The sequence below is a fragment of the Typopeltis vanoorti genome, chromosome 4, assembly GCF_054136105.1.
Source record: "Typopeltis vanoorti isolate ZY-2024b chromosome 4, IOZ_Tvanoo_1.0, whole genome shotgun sequence".
In the NCBI taxonomy this organism is placed as follows: domain Eukaryota; kingdom Metazoa; phylum Arthropoda; class Arachnida; order Uropygi; family Thelyphonidae; genus Typopeltis; species Typopeltis vanoorti.
In genome coordinates, this window is record NC_143552.1 from 136936298 (window position 1) to 136957013 (window position 20716).

At 34.5% G+C, this 20716-nt stretch overlaps 1 protein-coding gene across 1 annotated transcript in view; it reads right to left on the reverse strand.

Annotated features, from left to right (window-relative positions):
* The window catches only part of LOC150107699 (ubiquitin-conjugating enzyme E2 Q1), a 201965-nt gene extending 182465 nt beyond the window's left edge, over nucleotides 1-19500 (reverse strand). Inside the window, exon 1 of the mRNA XM_090392011.1 lies at nucleotides 19194-19500. Within this exon, the coding sequence (XP_090248137.1) occupies nucleotides 19194-19355 (162 nt within the window). The 5' untranslated portion in view covers nucleotides 19356-19500. The remainder of the gene's footprint in view (nucleotides 1-19193) is intronic.
* Between the last annotated feature and the right edge of the window lie 1216 nt (nucleotides 19501-20716).

Sequence of the window (20716 nt, forward strand, 5' to 3'; positions counted from 1 at the left end):
AAAGACTTCTGGGAATGATGTGGAGGACACCGACTTGTAGAAGTAGAGAGATTCTTGTTCCATCGTATAATGGTTTTGATTAGGCCACACATGGACTACTGTGCACAGATATGGTCACCTGCTTTTCAGAAGGACAAAGAAATGTTGGAAAGGGTCCAAAGGTGGCCGACTAAGGTAGTTTCTGACCTCTGGAATGTCGAGTATGAGGAAGGGTTGAGAAGATGCAATTTACGGTCTAGTGGATAGGAGGAAGAGGGGAGATATGATAGAGACCTACAAGTTAGCAAGGGGTTGTTATAGGATCAATGTTAGAGAGGTTTTACAGAAAACAGTGGGAGATCAGGGAAGAACCAGAGGTTATCCCTGGAAACTGTCTAAAGAGGGTGCGAGATACAGGTTTTTTGTATGTAGAGTTGTGAATGATTGGAATGCCTTGCCTGAGAGTGTGGTGTCTGCAAAGAATTCAAGTGTGTTCAAAGGCATGGAATGATGAGCTGTGTGTATGATAAAAGGACCTCCTGGATGATTGACTCCATGGTGTCTTGGGGTAATAATAATAATTAATACCCCTATTATTTCTCAGAACCGTCATCAGTTGTCTACAGTATTGATCAAATTTTTATTTCTGAACTAATTTTCAGATGTATAATTTAAAAATGCTTTAAAAACACAATTATCCCACTAATTTGGTGTTTTGGCTATTTCCTCCCAAGTCCAACTGGCTAATTACTATACATATTTTACTTTTTCTGGTATCTATATTTAACTTGCATTCTTCAGTAAAAAAAAATAAGCCAAAACTACTAATTGTCTTTTCTTTTTTAGTATATCAATCCTAACACAAGTAGTCACTTCTGTAGACAAGTGATTAGGAGAAAACAGGAATTTGCTAATGTTTCTTCTTAAAGAGCTGGAAGTTGTATTCTCTGAGGAAGACTGTTCCAAAGAAGAGGAAGTAGAAGAATGTGAAGTTGGTACAACTTGTATTGGTTGAAATTGTATCCATTAAGTATAATGCCTCCCCACACCGCATATCTATCCCTTTCAAGAACATTCTCACGATGGTAAGCAGTATACCACTTTCATGCCAGATCAAATGTCATCTAAAATTGGAGGAAAGACTAAAATGACTATCTATAAAGAGTACATTAGTCCACTGGTGTCTTGTCCAATTTTTATGGATACAACACCACTGAAAACATGCTCTATGATGACCTGTGGATAAAGGAACACAGCCTACAGGCCTTCAGGCATATAGACCTATTTGCTGCAGACATCTTGCCATAGTTTGTTGAGATATCTGTATACCTATGCTTGAATGGAGCCAACTTGCAAGCTGACCTACCATGGTGCATCGATTACATTTTGCTGTTATAACCAAAAGTTTTCATTCTCCATAGTAGAGCAAGGGCGACCTTTTCACAAATATTTGGAATACGTTCTATTGGTTTGAAATGCTGCCTAGAGCCTGGATACAATGCTATGTGAGAATCCAAATTCTCTGGATGACAATATCAATTCTGCAACTTTTCTCAAGCTTTCCAATAATTCTTCCCCATGTGAAATTATCTAGATATCTTTGAGACATTACAAGACATCCAAATATGTAACTTTATTCTTTCAAGAAAAGAGCTTCCTTCAAACACAATTTGCTTAGTGCAGTCTTTTGCCTTTTATCCTATTGAGTGCTACCACATGACCCCTTTACATGCAACTCAAAAATTTGAATGTATACCCACTTTCTACTCAAAATTGTCAGTTACATAAATTGCCACAAACTGATTTGTCTGATTCAGTTGCTGTAATCTTCAGAAATAGTGTTCATCCTCAGATCTCTTACAGACTTCTCTTATCACACATACAATAAATGTTGCCTTCACAAATGTCCTATGGAGACCCCCTTTTATTCCAAAATACACATCATAGATGCCCATTAATCATTATAATACAGAAACTAGGATGAGAGAGAGAGAGCGTGCACGTGTCTACAAAAGGAGTTATATACCACCAAAGGAATGAATTTAAAGTAAAGAGATGAATCATAAAAGTTGTCACTGCCATAATATAGAAATGCCTACAATTGCTTAAAATGAAAGGTAAATGACCTCAGAAAAATGGAAAACTAAGCTTTTATCTAAAGAATAGTAAATTTTAGATTTGGCTCTAAGAAATGCAAATCTTATCAGCAATATCTCCAATTCTAATATTGTAACAGAAATATGCCATTTATTAAAGTACAGCTGCTTTATTTAAAACCAATTTCTCATTAGTTCATCTTACAGATGGAAAATGATATAATCAGTCTCTGGGACCAGGGCTTCTGATCACATATCCAATCTCCACCTTTATATACACTCAATGGACAAAACATTAGCGATGCCTATCTAATAGTGTGTGTGTGTGTGTCAGTCCTCCTCTACCGCAAATAACAGCCTGTATTCTCCGAGGCATTGTCCATAATTGCTCATTAGATATTGGTCTCAGATACATGGACCTGATGTCTCACTATGACATCCCAGAGACAGATTTGATCAAATTTAAATCCAGAGACCTTGGATGGTCCCAAACCCAGATGAGTGCTCCTCGAGACATGCCTGAGTGGTTGCAGCCCAGTGGGAAGATTCACACATCCTGTAGAAACAGACCATTGGCTGCAGGATGTGTGAATGTGCAGGTGATCAGCCAGCACATTCTGGTAGCTCACAGCATTTAAGGACTTTTACAGACACACTAAGAGACCTAATGTGTCACATGAGAAGACTCCCCAAACCACCACCTCCTTGAACAGAGCTGACCTTGCAAGACTGGGCCATGGCCTCATGCTGTCAATGCTACACCTGCACCCCGTGACAACTGATAACAGGATACATCAGGCCACATGACTCCAGTCCAGTCTGCAGAGGTCCAGTTTTGATTGTCCCGACACCAGGCGAGACGCAATGCCTGATGATGAGCTGTCAACAGTGGGACACGATTAGGGCATCAGCTCCTGTAGCCTATGGTGTGCAGGATGCACTGTACTATTCACTCGCTGAAGCTGCTCAGACCACTAACATTGAAATTGGATGCGATTTGTGCCGCCATTGCCCTATAGTTGGTCTGTACAGTCTGTCGATCCCGGTCATCGATGGTGTGTGGTCACCAACCACTTGTTGCTGGGCACTGGTACATCCATTGATGATATACTTGCAGCAGACCCTTGATACAGTTGCCATCCAGCAACCTAGAGTTCTTACCGCTTGGGTGATAGAATGACTCATCTTGTCTTGTGCCAATAATATGTCCACAATCAACGTCGCTAAGATCGCCACATGTTCATCAATTGTGATACACTGTTGGAAAAACCTGATGCCTGCCTATTTACTGTCTACATTCAGTTTGGGTATGTTTCACTGAGGATGCCAGTGTCAACTTCCCATCACCAGTATCTCCAATGTTTTGTCCATTGAATATGTATACATGAAGAATGTCGCAACAGCTTCTTAAATGCACTTAAGGAAATACTAATGCCATTGAGAGATGTGTTATTAAAGTATCTAGAAAAGGCAAACTATTGTTTTCTCTTCTTTAATGAAACAGATTGCATTTTAGCCAATGGTTACACTTCAGCATAATTAACAAATGCTGAATTCCTATTCCAATCCACTAACTGTATAAATGTTATTACTATTTCCTATATCCAGTATACTTCAGAAAAATTTCTCAGGTCCTTAAAGAAATACAATCTCTATACTGCTTTGCAATCTGTACATTGGGTTGGCTATCTTTATCCGTTACCTACAAGGAGCAATTTCTTGTATGTTCCAAGGGATCTAAAACATTCCTTGTTATCACAAGTTGGCCTCTTACAGACAAACTAGGACTTAAGTCTAACCATTTCCACTTCCTCTGCAATGATATGTTCACACTACAGCCATACTCCTGATGATACCAGCGACAGATTAAATACTAGAATCATTACATATTTCATTAAAATGGCATAACAGTACTAGCTGATTAAATTCTGCAACTACATTCTAAATTTTGATCTAACCATTAATTAGTGCTTTTCAAAGTGGATATCATGTACTCAGGGGAGACTAGAAGAACAGTCAGAAATTCTTTGAAAATTATACAAAATGTTTAAATCTCTTCTCACTCCCCTGCTTATACTCTCTTTATATAACTTCCAGGAATGGCATCTTGTTTTATCCCCCCCCCTGTATATAATATCTATGAAAAAAAAAAATTAGAAATGTTTAAATTAAAATAATTTTTTTTAAATGAAAACCCCATTTGCAAAAGATGCACCCTCTAAGTACATTCAAAAAATACATAAGCACTTAAATGTTTTTTGGTTTTATGTACACACACATATGTACGCAGTTCTGAGCAAATGGGTGCAACTTATTTTAGGATACTCACAAAAGCATCTCAATTTGGATTTCAATCAGACCATTTTGTGGGAAAAATATTGCTAACAAACACACAGTAATAACTCGCTAGAATTTAATAAAATTTGATATTTACTGTGGTCTTGGACTGTTTTTATAGATAAAATTACCATACATGAATGAAAGAAAATACTCTGATCTCTATTTTTTTTTATTGACTTTTTCTGTCAATTGTGACAAATAACTGCATAAGGAAAGAAATGCAAATTTAGATCATAAGTAGTTTATTAAGATAGTAACATACTCATATTAAAGTTAGTTTGTAATTTAGGTTTCCTGCCCTATGCCAAGAAAAATAAGAAAAAATGGAGGCAGTTAATTATAAAAATATGAATTTTTGGATAGAAAGAGCTGTCTAAATGTGATAACCATTACACTTGGAATTATTTAGATGGGTATCTCGGTGGAGTCAAGAATCATTGCAGGAGACCACACACTACCCATTATTCACACAATACCTATCATACATCTCCTTAAACTTATTCACTGTTAGGGCACTTACAACTACACTTGGCAATCCATTCCATTCATTCACCACTGTCCAGTTCACACACCTTTACTAACCACACTCTTAAACAACTTCAAAGTATGCCTTTTGTTCTCCACCTACTACTCATATTATTATGTATAAAAATGTCTTATAGAATTCCTTGAGTAACTTATGAGTTTTTATCATATCCCCTCTCCACTGACTGTCAACTAAACTCTGCAACCCACACACCTTAAATTTATCCTCATAAGGGAGCACTGTATAGACCTGTCACCAGCTTGGTCACTCATCTCTGAATCCTCTCCACCACTTCATAATTCCAAAGAGACAGAGGTTAACAAATCTATGCACAGTTGTACATGTGGCCAAATCATAGCCTTATAAAGAGGGATAACAACTTTCCTATCTTTACTTGTCAGCGTGTTCTTCAACATCCAAATAATCCTCTGAGCTATTCTGCCAACTGTTGCATTATGTCCTCTAAATTTTAAATTTCTATCTACCATTACCCTCAGATTCCTAGCCTCATCAATTTCTTGAAACTAGTACTCTCAATATGATACCAAGTGTGTAATCTTTTCACCCCAAAGTGCATTACTTTACAATTTGCAACATTAAATTGACAACAATGGCCTTTTCACACACTGCCAATTTATTTAAAATCATTATGTAGGATACGTAGATCATTTATCAACTACTGCCCTTCCCGTGTTTGCATTATAAGCAAACAACTGAATATCCCCCATCAAATCTTCCACTATATCATTAATGTACAAATTAAAGAGTTGTGGTCTTCCTAGTACAGAGCCTGGGGAGCTCCACTAGTCACTCTCATTTGTCTCGATTCCACTCCACCATATCGAACCTCTGATGTCTATCAGCCCCCCCCACCACCAACACATACACACACACCCATGGCAGCAGTTTCACATCTATTCCCATTTGCTCCAATTTATGTAATAGTTTTCCCATGCAGTATTCTGTCAAATGACTGCAAAGTTCAGCAGTATCATGGTGTAGCTATTTCCTTTATCCAATTCTGCTGTCACCTTATTATGAAATGTGAATAAATTACTGAGGAAGAACCTACCTTTTACAAAGTTGAGCTTCTCCATATAGAGTATCACATTCCTATCCACCCATTCCTGACATTTACTTTTAACCAACTTTTCCAATACTTTAACCACCACTCCAGAAAGATATAAATGGTCTAATTTGTTACTTCTGTTTTGGAGCCACTTTTATGTAATGGAACTATCTTACCCTCTTTCCAGTTCTCTTATACATTCTTGTAGCACAGAAGCTGATATACTGTTCCGGATCACTGCTGTATTCAAATTGATATTTTTCAATATAATGAGTATCCCCAGTTCATCTACCTCAATTCTTACATCAGTCTCTGTCACATCAGTAACTGCAAAGTCACCACCTAGATGATATACCCTAGTAAAGTGATCATTTAGTTCTCTTACTTGCTACATAACAAAAAAAACTCTCTTTTGGATTCACTTTGGCCTACTTAGCTAATTTATTTTCTCTCAAAATCTGCTTTAGCCTTCCTTGGATCATGAGCATGCATCTACCTTTTTGTTTATATTCTTTCAACAATGCTTTTTTTTTCCCCCTCAGCTCCTGCTTTATATTGCTACTCATCCACTTAAGCCCTACTCAGTTTATTCTGCTGACAAAGAAATAGCAAAAGTGCCATTAGATTTTTAAAAATTACTTTCCAACAGCTGAATTAAAATACTGCAGATAGTGACAAGTAGGACTGGATAGTAGTAAAGTGGTAAAGAATAAACAACTTGGGATGAATCCAAGTTTATGATATATCATATAAATATGGAACTGTTTACTGGAAGAGATCTTCTTAGTAGCCTCCATCCATGAAAGTTTGTAAACTTTTAGTACATTATTAGCATAGATGGACTAAGGATCTCTTATTTTTTATTTTTTTATAAAAACTGAAAACCCTGTTATAGAGACTAAACATGAAACTTTTTCAAGCCATTCCTCTAATAAGCAGGATAGGGTGTTGCACTGTGCAATAAATTCATCCTCCAACTAAAATTACTTCAGTGCAGGAGTACATTAGCTGAGTTATCTTGGAAAGACAGGAGAAGTGTTCCAAGTAACAACAACTGATTTGGGTAAAAGAAAACTGGCTTTGGCAGATGACTGAGACAATAATCCATCAAAGTCAGTTTTCTTTCACCCATCCTTCTAATAAGCAGGATACCTTGCCTGACAGTATGTCAGATGCAAATTCCATTTTTTAGTGCTGGCATTAAAATCATGGCAGATTTTTATGGTGAGAGAAGTAAGGAATATTTTGTGTAGGTCACAAATCACAGGATCATAAGAATGTCACTAAGTATTTATTTATTTTTGTAAATCTCACTCATAAGAGATTTTAAACCTATAGAACATTAGTATTGTGGATAGGCTAATGTTTTGGTGGTGGTAGTAGAGTAAAATCAAAAGAAATTATGGAAAATGATAAATTTTGAGATGCTTATGCTAGTGGAAATGAGTGATTTAAAAACTGAGGTTATTAAAAACTAGAGGATATTTAGGCACTCATATTGGCTACTGAATCAAAAGATAAGCTGAATTCCACTAATGTAATACCTGACACCTGGTTCACTTAATTTATGAGATCAGTGTAGAAATTATTTTGGTAGCAATCCATAAAATCCTAACATTTTTAAAAGATTCAGAAGCAAATCCAAAAGAAACTAGTATCTCCAGTAATATTTATTTTAGAGATGTTTGCATTAATGGAAACATCAACACTATATACTAATGCATGAAATGTGAAAATACTCACCTGGTTTAAATTAAACTGAGATTTCACTTTGATATCAAAGTGAATAGTAATTTCTTTAAAAATCTCACATGTTCCAAAATAACCACACTGAAGAACCAAAAGATTGGCAGCAATGTAATGTCCAAGTGTTTCTATCCATAGCATTACCGTGACTGCTCTTTTAGTACTGCTCAAATTTCAGGGAAGAATTTACATTCTCAACAAGTGAAACAATGTCAGCCAAGTAATTAACCTCCTTAGTCCTCAGTATTTGGCTCTCATTTTATATGAGGTTGCTTCAGTTCGATTTAACAGCATACTGTTAGGAGACTTTAAACAATGCAAGAAACAATTTTATTCCAAAATAGTGAGGAAAAAATGAACAATATCACCAGTATGAGTGTCAGAGGAGGAATTCCCCCTCCCCCCACAAAAAAATCTCCATTTTAATCCAGAGCAGACTTTCTCAGGTGATTTTAGGCAAAGTAATAAATACAATATTCCAAATTAGGACAAAAACAGTTGATGATCCATAGAACAAAATCATCCTACTACTCATTCCTATTTCAATTCACTCCAATTAGGAAATTTCATTGACCTTTAGAAGTTGGAACATAGGTAGCAACTATATTCCAAATCTAGTCAAAACTGGTTGAATGATGCAACTTGTAGAGATATGGGTGGAAAAAAGCCTCCCAACAGCCACTTCATTTATCTAACTGGGGTGAATTTTTCAGGACATTAAACTATCAGAAAAGCTACACTTAGTCAAATTTAGTTGAATGATGAGAATGCAGAGGTGTCTGCAAAGGAGGACAAAAGAAATACAATATGTACAATGAGTATAAGGACTCTCTGGAGGGTATCACATAATACTGACAGAACATGAAACAGCTTATAATACAGTGAACAGTAAAACTTCTGGAACAACTTCTTAAGTTTTCATAGGTTCTCACCTATGAAAACTTAAGAAGGCATTACAGGAGGCATTACAGGAGGCATTGCAGATGAATTGCAATGCCTCCTGTAAGATCAATGTTCCACATACAAGAGGCCAGAAGGGACTTGAAAAAGTTCAATATTGTCTCTGATGCAACATGCATGCAATATCAGAGGAATTAGTCATGCATCCTGTGTGATAATGATCTGAACTTGGAAGTGATAATTAGGAAGCATCAGTGGTAGAATAACAAGAAAGATAACTCCGAGGTTATCAGAGATAAGCGTTTAACTGTAAACTATTTAACAGAAGCAATTTATTCAAAATGGATAACAGTGAAAAGCATCTAGCATAATTTAATGCTTAAGTGTTTCCTTAGAGGTAAATTTCATAGCAAACCTTGTTAGCTGGATGACAAGATCAAGTTTGACAACTAGTGTTAAATGAATTATTAATCAAATGGTTGTAAAGAAAAACAACTGTCACTGCAACTGTCAGCTTGTTGGCCATGTGATTATTGTATTCACTCTCTAACAGGCTGCAAATTTGGATCCTACTATGGACTGTCTGTAAATTTCCTTAGGTGATAGATGAATTTCAATGCCTTCTGTGAGATCAATATTCCACATACCAGAAGTTTTCAAGCCAGAAGTGACTTGAAAAAGTTCAATATTGTCTCTAAAGCAAGATTTGTAGATTATGTAAAAATAAATAAAAAAATAGAAAAATAATTTAAAAAAAAAATCTTTTAGCTCAACCACAGTATTAATGTGTTAGAGGCTTGCAACTTTTCATGGCTGGGAGTTGAGCACACGCTCATGCACACACACACAACCTATAGCACTGAAGTATTTTGCAAGCATATTCACAGACACTGGTGAGAGAAGAGGAAACTACAGCTTAAGTCAGATTTGCCTAATGATGTAATATAGGTTAAGTAATTCATGATATCTTAAATGAAATGGTAAGCAATAGGATTGGAGGTATTAATGACAGTTCCTTTTGGAGTAAGCAGATATATCCGAGTTAATCCACTTTCGTTTATTTTCACTGAAATTGCCAAGAGTGGAAGCAACCTACTCACTGGAAATGTGCAAGGGTTATTATTCCAATTCATAAGGGTATTCATTGCATAAAATAGAGACTCAATTACAGATTAGTCGTATTCACTTGCAGAGATAATCTGGAAAATTAAGGGAGATCTGCTTACTTTTTTTTTTTTTTTATATATGAAGAGATCAAAGTAAGGTAATAGTTATGATGTGATTTATGTGGATTTCAGTATTTGATAAAGTCTAACTTAAGAGCTCACTGACAAATGTGTCAAACAGGTAGTGATGATCACCTAGTGCAGTGTTTCCCAAATTTTCTGTATACCCAAATGTCTCCTTTTAGAATTGTAGGAATACTATCAAAGACAATTTGGAAGTATTTCATTCAAACACAAAACAATTACAAAAGGTTTTTTTTTTTTTAATATTTGCATTATAATAAATTACAAATATGTGAAACTTTTTTAATTATATGAATCCAATATTTGTATAGTAGAATCAAATTATGAAATTTAGTGCAGTTCTGACTGCATGGGTCAAACTATTTGAATTTAAACTTTTAATATAAACAGTTTGAGACATATGACTAAAATGTGATCATTGGGTCAAAAAGGCAATCTTTTTTATTTATTTATTATAAATGCCTTATACCTCCTTCCTTGAGATATACATGCCGTACTTTGGAATATGCTAACCTAGCAGATAAGCAGAAAACTGGCTGAAATTTGAAAGTAATATTTAGTTGGGAGATTTCTTAGAGCAATGTAATTAGGAGCAAGATTTGGTGTTAGTACCTTTAATATATTAAATGATTCAGATTCACATATTAAAGATAAAGTTTCCTCTTTCCTGAAAAGACACACACAGTAGGATAGATAGCTAATTGCTTGGATGACCTAAATTCTTTACACAATGATTTTCAATAATGTGTAGAGTGGACAAGGAAGTGAGGTTTAAAATTTATTGTGAACCAATACAAATTCATGTGGTTTAGTAAAAAGCTGCTATTTGATAGACATATACTGACTGGATAGGATTTAGAAAAAGATAATTATAAGGATTTCAGTATTTTGGTTTATATGGAATAAGTCCAAGAATCATAAGTAAAATGGCTAATGAAGCTCAAAACAAATTGTCAGTTTAATTATAAACAAGCCTCACCTGTAGAAGAAAGATGTTACATCACTATACAAGTCTGGTTATGACCATTGGATTATAGCTTACTACTTCACTCATTACGGTTTTGAACAGACATTATCAAATTCCTGTACCATTAAGGAGTGTACAAGATACTACAATAGTACTAAATGAAAAATTTACATTACTAACTTCCTATCAACAATCCCTCTAACATGAAAGGAACAAAATAAATTTATGTTTAGCTGCTAATAATTCCCTGGTTTTATATCTAGCATTTTTCATAGCCCAACTAGTTTGTCATAGCATGCAAGAGCCAACAATTAGTTATCAGTGGAAATAATTTTGAAACTGTGATGGACTGATAACTGCCAATAGCTTTAAAGTTAGATTTATCACATAAAATGTAACCAGCTTAGATGGTTTGGAGAAGTCACATGGTCACACTTGTCCAAAGTCATGTGGAAGGTAAGGGAGATGTGTACAGAACCAAGAAGATGCAGTAGACCCAGTATGGATTTCCCTTATAAAAAGACCTCCAAGATGCCCAAGTTGGAGACATCAATTATCCAGGATATTACAGAATAGGAAAGCTGACCAAGTGAAATTGGATAATGGCAAGGACAAAGAAGATCCAAGCTTAGATTATCTATTTAGAACATATCAGAATTTTTCACACCAGATTTGCCATATTTATCAGTGCTCCAGCTTAGTCAGATCTTAAATTTCAATCTATTTATCTAGATCTTAGTCTTCTTCTGAATCTTTTTCTTGCCATCCAAACACAAACACTTTTCCTCTCCCATTCTGTTTAGGTGACCTTGCCACCTGAGAGATTATCTCTGCTCACACATTCCTGAAGGCTAACTACATCATATTTCTTCCTAATATCTTTATTTTTTAATATTCTGCCCCTGATGTTATGTTTAATCCTCTAATTGCCCACATAATTTACATCAGCTGTCTCTAACCTCTGATCAACTATTATTTCTAATCCAACTCTCAGATCAAAAGTTAAACTCTGAACACTATCATCTTGTATAAAGATAGTTTAGCATTCTGACTTTTCACTCAGTCCATATAAGTTTATTCAACTGATTACCTACATCAGTTCTGTTTTGTCTATTTCCATATTCAATCTGCCATCTTTACTAAAAATTTCTTGACCAGCTAAAATATTATTTTGTTTTATGGGTTCTCCATTTAGGAAGCACCTGATGTTTTCAACATCCCTACCTATTTTCACAGTATTTTATTGCTGATTTTCATGCAAAATTTGTTACATCAGTTGAGGAATCCTTGAAGAGTGTGGTGATATAGTTTCACAGGAAGATCTATATGAGTGGGGCTACCAGTTCAATGTTGCAAAGTGCAGTCTCAAAATTTGATAGAAAAAGATGTGTTAATCTTTAAAAGTAAGTAAAGTTTATGTCACCTTCATCATCTGATTCCTTTTATAGTATTATTCTTTCCTTCATTTCTAAACTTTTCAATAGTCTAGAACATTTTGCCACTTTTCCAATATATATCTTCTGTATTCTTATTAATATTCCAATGACTTTCACTTTCATACATTTTTCTCTATATTCTCTCAGAACACATTGTTGACTTACTTTCTAGGAACTTTAAATACACCCTCTTCTTTTCAATGCTTGCCTCTAACTTCCAATCCACTTTGGAGTTCTGATTTTTCTATGATTTTTAGAATAAAGAATTTGATTTTCTAGCTCTCACACACAATTTCACCTCGTACCTTGATCCAGTTGAATCAATCAATATTTCACCGAGAATCCCAACTTTGTTTTCAAGCTCATTTTATCATCAATAATATTTGTATATGGTTCATTTCTGAAAGTTGCTCAACTTTATTTTTAAAACTTTCTTTCCTACATAATTTTCTTTTCAATATAATATTCCTTATATACTCATGTTCTGAACTAGCATGAAGATATCACTATTAACATTAACAGTCACTGAAAATTATTTCTTGTGTCTTTTTTTTTTTTTCATGTGAATTTGTATACAACTTTACATTCTAACACAGAATCAGTAATGATTAGTCTATATTTTGAATAGAAATTCAGGAGATACTTATTAGCTTGCTCCTTTCTGCAAATTTTTCCCAAACATTTCTGCATGTCTGATATTCATTTTCTACTCTGGGAACAACTTTTCCTCTTTTCTTTATATGACTTGCCTTCTCTAATAACCAAAAATTTGTCCATTTCTTCCTTAGTTTCTTCTTCTGATCACAGACAGAAATAAGTTGGATCAATTTCCCATCCTGAAATTCACTCCAGTACTTGAAATTGTATGCATTCAAAATTATCTTGATTCAGAAGAATCTCACTGTCTTTGTTTCAGTAACACCAATTATGATGTGGTACTTTTATAATTCTTTTTGCCAGTTCCACTTTTCACTAATATGTATATTGATGACGGTTACCCTTCAGGTCTGCCAATGTTGAGTTTGTTCTATTAGATAACTTCATCTCATCCTGGTTCATCAAACAGAACAGCCTGTTTAACTAGATGACACCCCAGGCCAGCATGCCATTTGGTGCTGAACTATCATGTTTCTTTCAAACCCACCACCCATGATATGTTTACACATCAATACATACATGGATGTGAGATATCATTGCAACTAAAATATCAAATGTATGCTTTGTATCCATGTTATTTTATCTATATGGCAATTTGGGTGTTTAAGCCAATACAGAATAAAATTTAGTCAGTTAAATCCCAAATTGCAAGCCTCATTCTTTCAGTATCCAGGTAGATACCTACTAACAAGGTACACCATGGGAAGGTAAAGATTTAGGCATGAAGATCCAGTCCATTTTCACACATTCCTTAAAAAAGATTGTGAAGATTAGGTTTTTCTCAATTATTTAACATCGACCTTTAAGCAACCATTAATAAAGGTCAAGAGAATCTAACCAAGAAATAATTACTGTTCTCGTTTGTAGAATAAATCAATTAAAAAATGTATCATAATTATTATCTAATTTATCATTAATGAATGTGTTGTTCTTATCTGTTTGTATATAAATATGTAAAAATATTATAAAAATACAGAAAAGGATGTTTATAAACAAAAGTGAGCAGGCCAAATGTCAACATTTGTCCAAACTAACATAAGATTACATTCCAATTTTATTTGCATAAAAAAATGCAGAAGAATCATTACAACTGGTAAAGCAGTAATGTACTACAGAATGCACTGTGATATCAAACAGAATGAATATTAGTTCAGTTTACAATAAGTGCTAAAATGTAAGCATAATAAAATGAACAACCTGTATAACTATTACTGCATTATTTTGTTCTCAATCTTTAAATGAAAATGTTCATTTTAATAATTAAAATTCCATCCCATCTTACCTTTGTGTTGGGCTCAATGGTCTGTCATGGCCAAGTAACTTGGCTTCATAGAAACCTGATACTGCTTATGACAGGGTGGTTAATATCTGCATTGTATAATGTAGCTAATACCAGGTCTTTCGGACCAAAGGGCTTCATCCATACCAACTGAGCTATGGAGGGATGCTCTCATAAAAAGCTGGTCTTCAGTCTGCTCAGCAAGATTTGGATATAGCTTATAAAAATTACACAATTCACAACCATATATACATACTTAGGTTCTCTGTGAACAGAAATAAAACTAGGCTTCATATTTTAGCAACTTGCATTCTGAATATAAAAAACTGGTTTTTTTACAACAGGATTATTAAAGGTTAGCTGGTCAGTATGCTGAATTATCCCAGCCAAATTATTATTGTAAATCATATGTATAAAAAGTTTAAGTAATGATTATCATTTGTATTTATTATGGCATTAACTTGCAACACCATAATAAATAAATTTTATGAAGTTATTTTTCTAGTCTCAGAGGACACACTTGAACTATAATTCATGGTTTTCATCCCCATTACAAAGAAGTTTCCACTATATACTTGGTTAAAGTGGCTTATGTTTGTGACAAGTGCATTGTACTATGAGGATGCAAGTCTGAATCCAACTAAACATCAGCATACTTGCAGCACAAAGCACTTGTGCTGCAAGTGCTTTGTGCTGATGTAACATAAGCCACTTTAACCAAGTACTGAATATTTACATGAAATGAATGAGTTTCATGAAATGAAATGGAGAGCAAAGACACTCCAACTAACAAATAAAACACACTTGTCAGCTTGAAAAGGTAGAAAATTTCATGTAAATGAATTTCAGTGCCCAGCGTAAGAATACCACCATACTTACTAAAGGCCTGCAGTGGCTTGAAAATAACCTTGGCGAGGCTCACTTCTTACAGGTCACACAGAACCTTTAGTAGACAGCTGCGTTTACATTTTGGCTTTTGCAGTCCTAAACGTGGGCGTTACTTTAGATGCCAAGCTCCATATACACAATGACAGTAATGGGTGCCTACCGTGTGCCATAGATGCATTGACGGGCCATCCTTTCTGGGGAATTGCCATTTACTGTTTACTTAAAGCTATTGCTTTTCTCTTTCGTCTCTGAATTACAATCTTCTTATCGTCTAGTGGCTACTGCCGTCTACACGACGAACAGTCTCCAGCTAGATCATGCAACAGCCCCAAAACTTGTCTTCAGTGCAAACAAAGAAAATATTATTCTTGCCCACGGAATTGTATTGTACAAACTTTGTGCTCACTCCAAATGTGTGGCTTGAAAAAGTGTTTGGTCTCTTGAGTAGGGTTTCCAAACTAAGTTAAAAATATATATATATAATAAAAATAATAAACAAAAGAACAAAATGATAAATTCTTTACCTCACCTATGTTACCGATGAACTATAGGTTTACAACCTTTTACGGGTAGGAGATTTAAAAAAAAAAATATTGCTCATTTTTTTCTCAATACTATATTAATAGCATCAAAAATTTCGCATATCAAGAACTGGCTAGTTTTAGGCTTTCCTGAATTATTTCCATATGATGATGATGAACAGCCTATTTTCCTACCCACTGCAGGGTGAAGGCCTCTCTCAATGCGGGAGGTTTTGGGTCTACTACTCCCACGGTGACCCAGTCCATATTAGGAGAGCGTATCTATACTTGGGTGAATGAATGTATGAAGGTGGAAGACAATCACAAACATCCATGCCTACGTGGGATTCGAACCTGCGGCCCTTTTGGCTGGAGAGCAGATACGATGACCACTCGGCCAACCAAGTGGTTAGCGTATCTGCTATATTTAATTTCAATATATTAATCATTATCTATCTCCATTTTAATGTCAATGTTTCACCATATGGCATCATTAAAAAGATGCAAGATATACAATTACAATGTGATTGATGAAACTGAATAAGCACAAAATTCAAAAAGATTTTCTTGACTGCCATGACTCTCACCAGCGAAAAGCTGTAAACCTATACATCAAAATTAGTACTATGGGTTAGATAATCCAGAAATTCTGCTCAAGATATCAAACATGGAACTTTTTTTTAAAGACCATCAGATTTCCAGTAAGGGATGATGGTCTCACATCTGGAGTATTTTGATATGGTAATTCTCACCATTTTACTGCTTCTACATTTTGTCTAGTCCCCACTAACAAGACCTCAATGAAGGATGAAACTAGTCTAGGTAGTAACCCTTCCCATAATATACATCTGAAAGGAGACGTATTTTACATTAAGGAATACAGAGCCAAATGATATGAAGTCAACAGCTGCTATATACAAGTAGATCACTTGTGAAGATACTTCACAAGTGGTCTGTTTTGCATGATGACTCACTTATGAATCTAAGCGAGTCATCATGTAAGTCTTGACACCAAACAAACTTTTTACCACTTCAGGACTCCATGAAGAGAAGGCAATGGTCTCAGATCATGCAAATAAAATGATTTTAGTTGGTGTGAGACCACTGCCCAAGAAAGGTCATAAACCAATAATATGTTACAACTGTGGATTGGCTGAGGATATACCACAGTGGGATTCAAATTATAGTGCGTTGGCAGATATAGCATTCTCCAATCAGGTTTGGCAACAAAATGTTAGTATTAAAACTTTTAATAAGTAATGTAATTATTCCTCCATTCAAGTAGACATAAGCTTTGGAAATCCAACTTTTTAAAGACCATCAGGCTTCCTAATGGGCTTTAAAAAAGTATAAATGCCAAGAATTCATAATTTTTTTAAAGTTAATTTTAAAAATGCTACCTTGCAAGTTTATTTTTGTAAGTTGATGCCTTAGGTAAATTCTTCATGTATACAGCGTATGTATTTTTGTAATTCCACTAATTATTTAAAATAGATAAAAACTTTAGTTCTCTCTCAATGATATAAAAACAAATTTGTGAAGAGTAACAATTTTATTTGGTCTTGAAATCTTGTCAAAATTCGATTAATCTAACAACAATTAACTCACAATGATGTAAATTAACTTAAAAGTAATAATTTTTGTTCTAAAAATACCCAATATAAGGCATATATTTCGATGAAAGTTGGTTGAAATATCAATATGACCTCCAAAATTAAAATAAAAAGCTGGAAGTGTTCTCGAAAACAGTTATGTTATCATTACACAAACTATAAGCAATTTATACATGGCATATGGCATGTATCAATACAACAAATGAAGGAAATTGCTGTTTATCAAAAATCAAACAAGTTACACTTTATTTGAAGTAAGATTATGTGAGATATAACTTTGGAAATATAACATTCAATAAATATGCTTCAAGAAAAATCAAAAACAAATATCTTCTACATTTAGAAAAAATGTTCACTTGAAAGCTCGAGTCAATTTTTTTTTTTGGGGGGGGGTAATCTCTGGGATCCATAGATGCACCTCTAATTTTGGAAAATAAACTGAGATAGCTGTTTCATATGCAATGCTTTTATGAATCTCTTGAATAATTTTTGATTACAACTTTGATAAACAATAGCAAGGCAACGGAACACGTCAGTATAAATTCCAATTTGGGAAGGTACACTGCAAGGTCATTCTTTTTAATAATTTAGAAAATATTTAGTCTGTTCAACAAGAAAGCATATGCCATGTATAAATGCAACAATTACAGTTTCAATGTATTAATTTTATAAAATTAGTACATGACAGGTGCATTAATTGCTTTTTGTGCTCGTGACCGAAACGACTAGAAATATCTCCTCCCTTATACCATCATTCAGTCATACTGTGGACCATTCTTTCAAGGTCGTCTCACAAATAGCCTTAAAAAAGGACTGACGGGACTGTTGCCTATCATTTTCCAAATTTTGATGTTTCATTTTAAGAAAACCATTTTTCTTTAATTTTTATATGTCACATACACTTCTTCATTCTCAATAATGTATCAGTTTTCTACTTTACTATGCTTTCTGTCATAGTCAACATATCTGAACAAAACTTCAAGCACTTTAATTTTTAATCGGAAAGCTGTCCACCACAACAACAGCAAAAAAAAAAAAAAAAAAAAACTATCGTCAAGAACAAATATTTTATTATAAAAATATAAACCTCTGTTTATCCACCAATAATCTTGGTCAACATATCGGCCACAGTAATTTAAAATTAGTAGCTGACTATACCCAATAAATATCATAATTTACGTAATACTTTTAATAACGAAAGTTCCAAAAATTTAACTTCATAACCAGTGCAAACGACAGATCCGCTTTTTTTTTATTTTTTTGGAGGGGGGGGGGCTGTTCTGAAACCGAATGAAAAAATTCCAGTTAAAAAAAGTCCATCGCACATTAATTTATACCTTCACACATTATGTTGCAACAAAAACAAATAAAACAAGTTGGGCGAATTAAAGTTCACGATATGTAAATTACGTAGAGCAAGAAGAAAGGCATTTCCTTTCTTCCATAAAATACGAATTAAAATAGTTTTAATTACTTATTACATAAATATAAGATTCAGCCACTTAACACTACTGTACCAGATTATTTCAAATTCATGAAACAAATCTTAAATATACGTGAACGTATTAAAAATATACGTGAAATCTCCTAATCAAAACAACGCCATTATAAAAAAAAAAAAAATGTGGGAAAAAAAAAGTCAAAGATGTCAGTAAGTGGGTTACAAACACTTCAAATGAATAGAAGGTTATTAATATTTTATAAATTACTTAAAATACAAGAACTCATTCGAATTACTAAGTATACCTTCGATTACCCATTTAAAAAAACCTACTAATTATTGACAATCGAAACAGCTCGGTAACTAGAGTGATTCGAATAAAATTTTGAAGTGTATTCGGTATAACATCAACGTCAATTTACCAGATTCACTGGTCAAATTTAACATAAAAACATTTGTCTATGACAATAATCTAATTGACTTACTGTTATATTTGCGTGTATTTCAAACTTCTTTCCGTTTCTTCCCACAAAACGACAAGTCAATTCATCAACAGAAGCTGCCACAACCTGAAACCTTTCGTGGTTCTTTGGAAATAATGATTCTAAAGTTTTAATATCTTGCTTTAGAGTATTTAAACAAGCCATGGCATCACCAGCATCACATCTAAGAAAAGTTGAAAATAAATTCTCAAAAGAAAACCGCTAACACGACGAAAAAAAACAGACAGTCACAAATCACATATATACGTACAGCATAAGCACCTCACTGTCCCCTACAATATAACCTACAAACCACCAAGCTTACTACTAACAATATGGCGCTGACTGACATTGCGCGTGCGTAGTATTTAATACTCCAATTTGCACAATTTAGGTTTGTAAGCCCACGGTGGACCAAGGGTAGTCGAGTTGGAAGCGCCACGCGCACATGTTCGTAAATAATAAAGATTTGAATGTTCGATTTCGGCTATTGGGCTAAAGTATATACATTTTCTAGAAATTCTCTACGAAACATTAAGAACATAGTCGACGTTCGACTACATCGCATACAAAGCTTTTTCCTCTCTTAAAAAAATTAACTTTGGGTGCACCGACAACAATGTACATACAACTCGATGTAATCGCAATCAGAAAGACTGTCTACTAATGAAGCCATCTTTAAATATGAAAAAGTATCTGCTAATAGAAAGATAAAATTTGAAATGGATACCTTTTACATTTCATGAAGTGAAGACCACACAAGACGTATTAGAATCACGATGAAAAAAGGAATTTCCAAAAGTGTTCTTGGATATTGGTCTGTAAGTGAAAGAATAATACCTTGCCAGCCTGGTTGGCCAAATGGTTAGCATATCCGCACTCCAACCAACTATTTGCGGGTTCGATTTCCGACGTGGGTATGCATGTTTGTAACTGTCTTCAGATGGGAGATGAATTTCATCATCAGTTGTGAGATCACCGATGAAGGCGATGATCTCATCTTCATCGAGACTTCACATTATGTGAAGTCTCGATGTAGGTATGCATACCATGTGTGTGATTGTTGGCATTACAAAAGTTCTGAATGCATAAACTAATTAATGACTTCCAGATGTTATGGAGAACAATTCCATGGCTTCCATTTAATGTGCTGTATGAGCGAATATTTCGGATGGCTTCTTGAACATTGTGATGACAGTATTCTCTTCATATTAAGGCAGGGCGAATGCTTGCCAATCCAAAGTATAATGATGCATGAGGATGTGTGCCATGAGTCCGCTTCTTTCCTCTATCATATTTGTAACGTCTCTTTGGTATTTTTTATATGGATTTCGAAAGTTCTCCAAATTTGATTCACGTACATCTTTCTGCAGGAACAAGGAATCTTGTACACTTTAGGGGTGTTTATAGAAAAGGGTGTGGGAAATTTTGAAATGCATTAACAGGTTTATAGGATGTTTTGATGTTGACGGATTTTAATAATTGGGCTATTTGATTTGATATTTCCAGCGTATGGTGAGGAGACA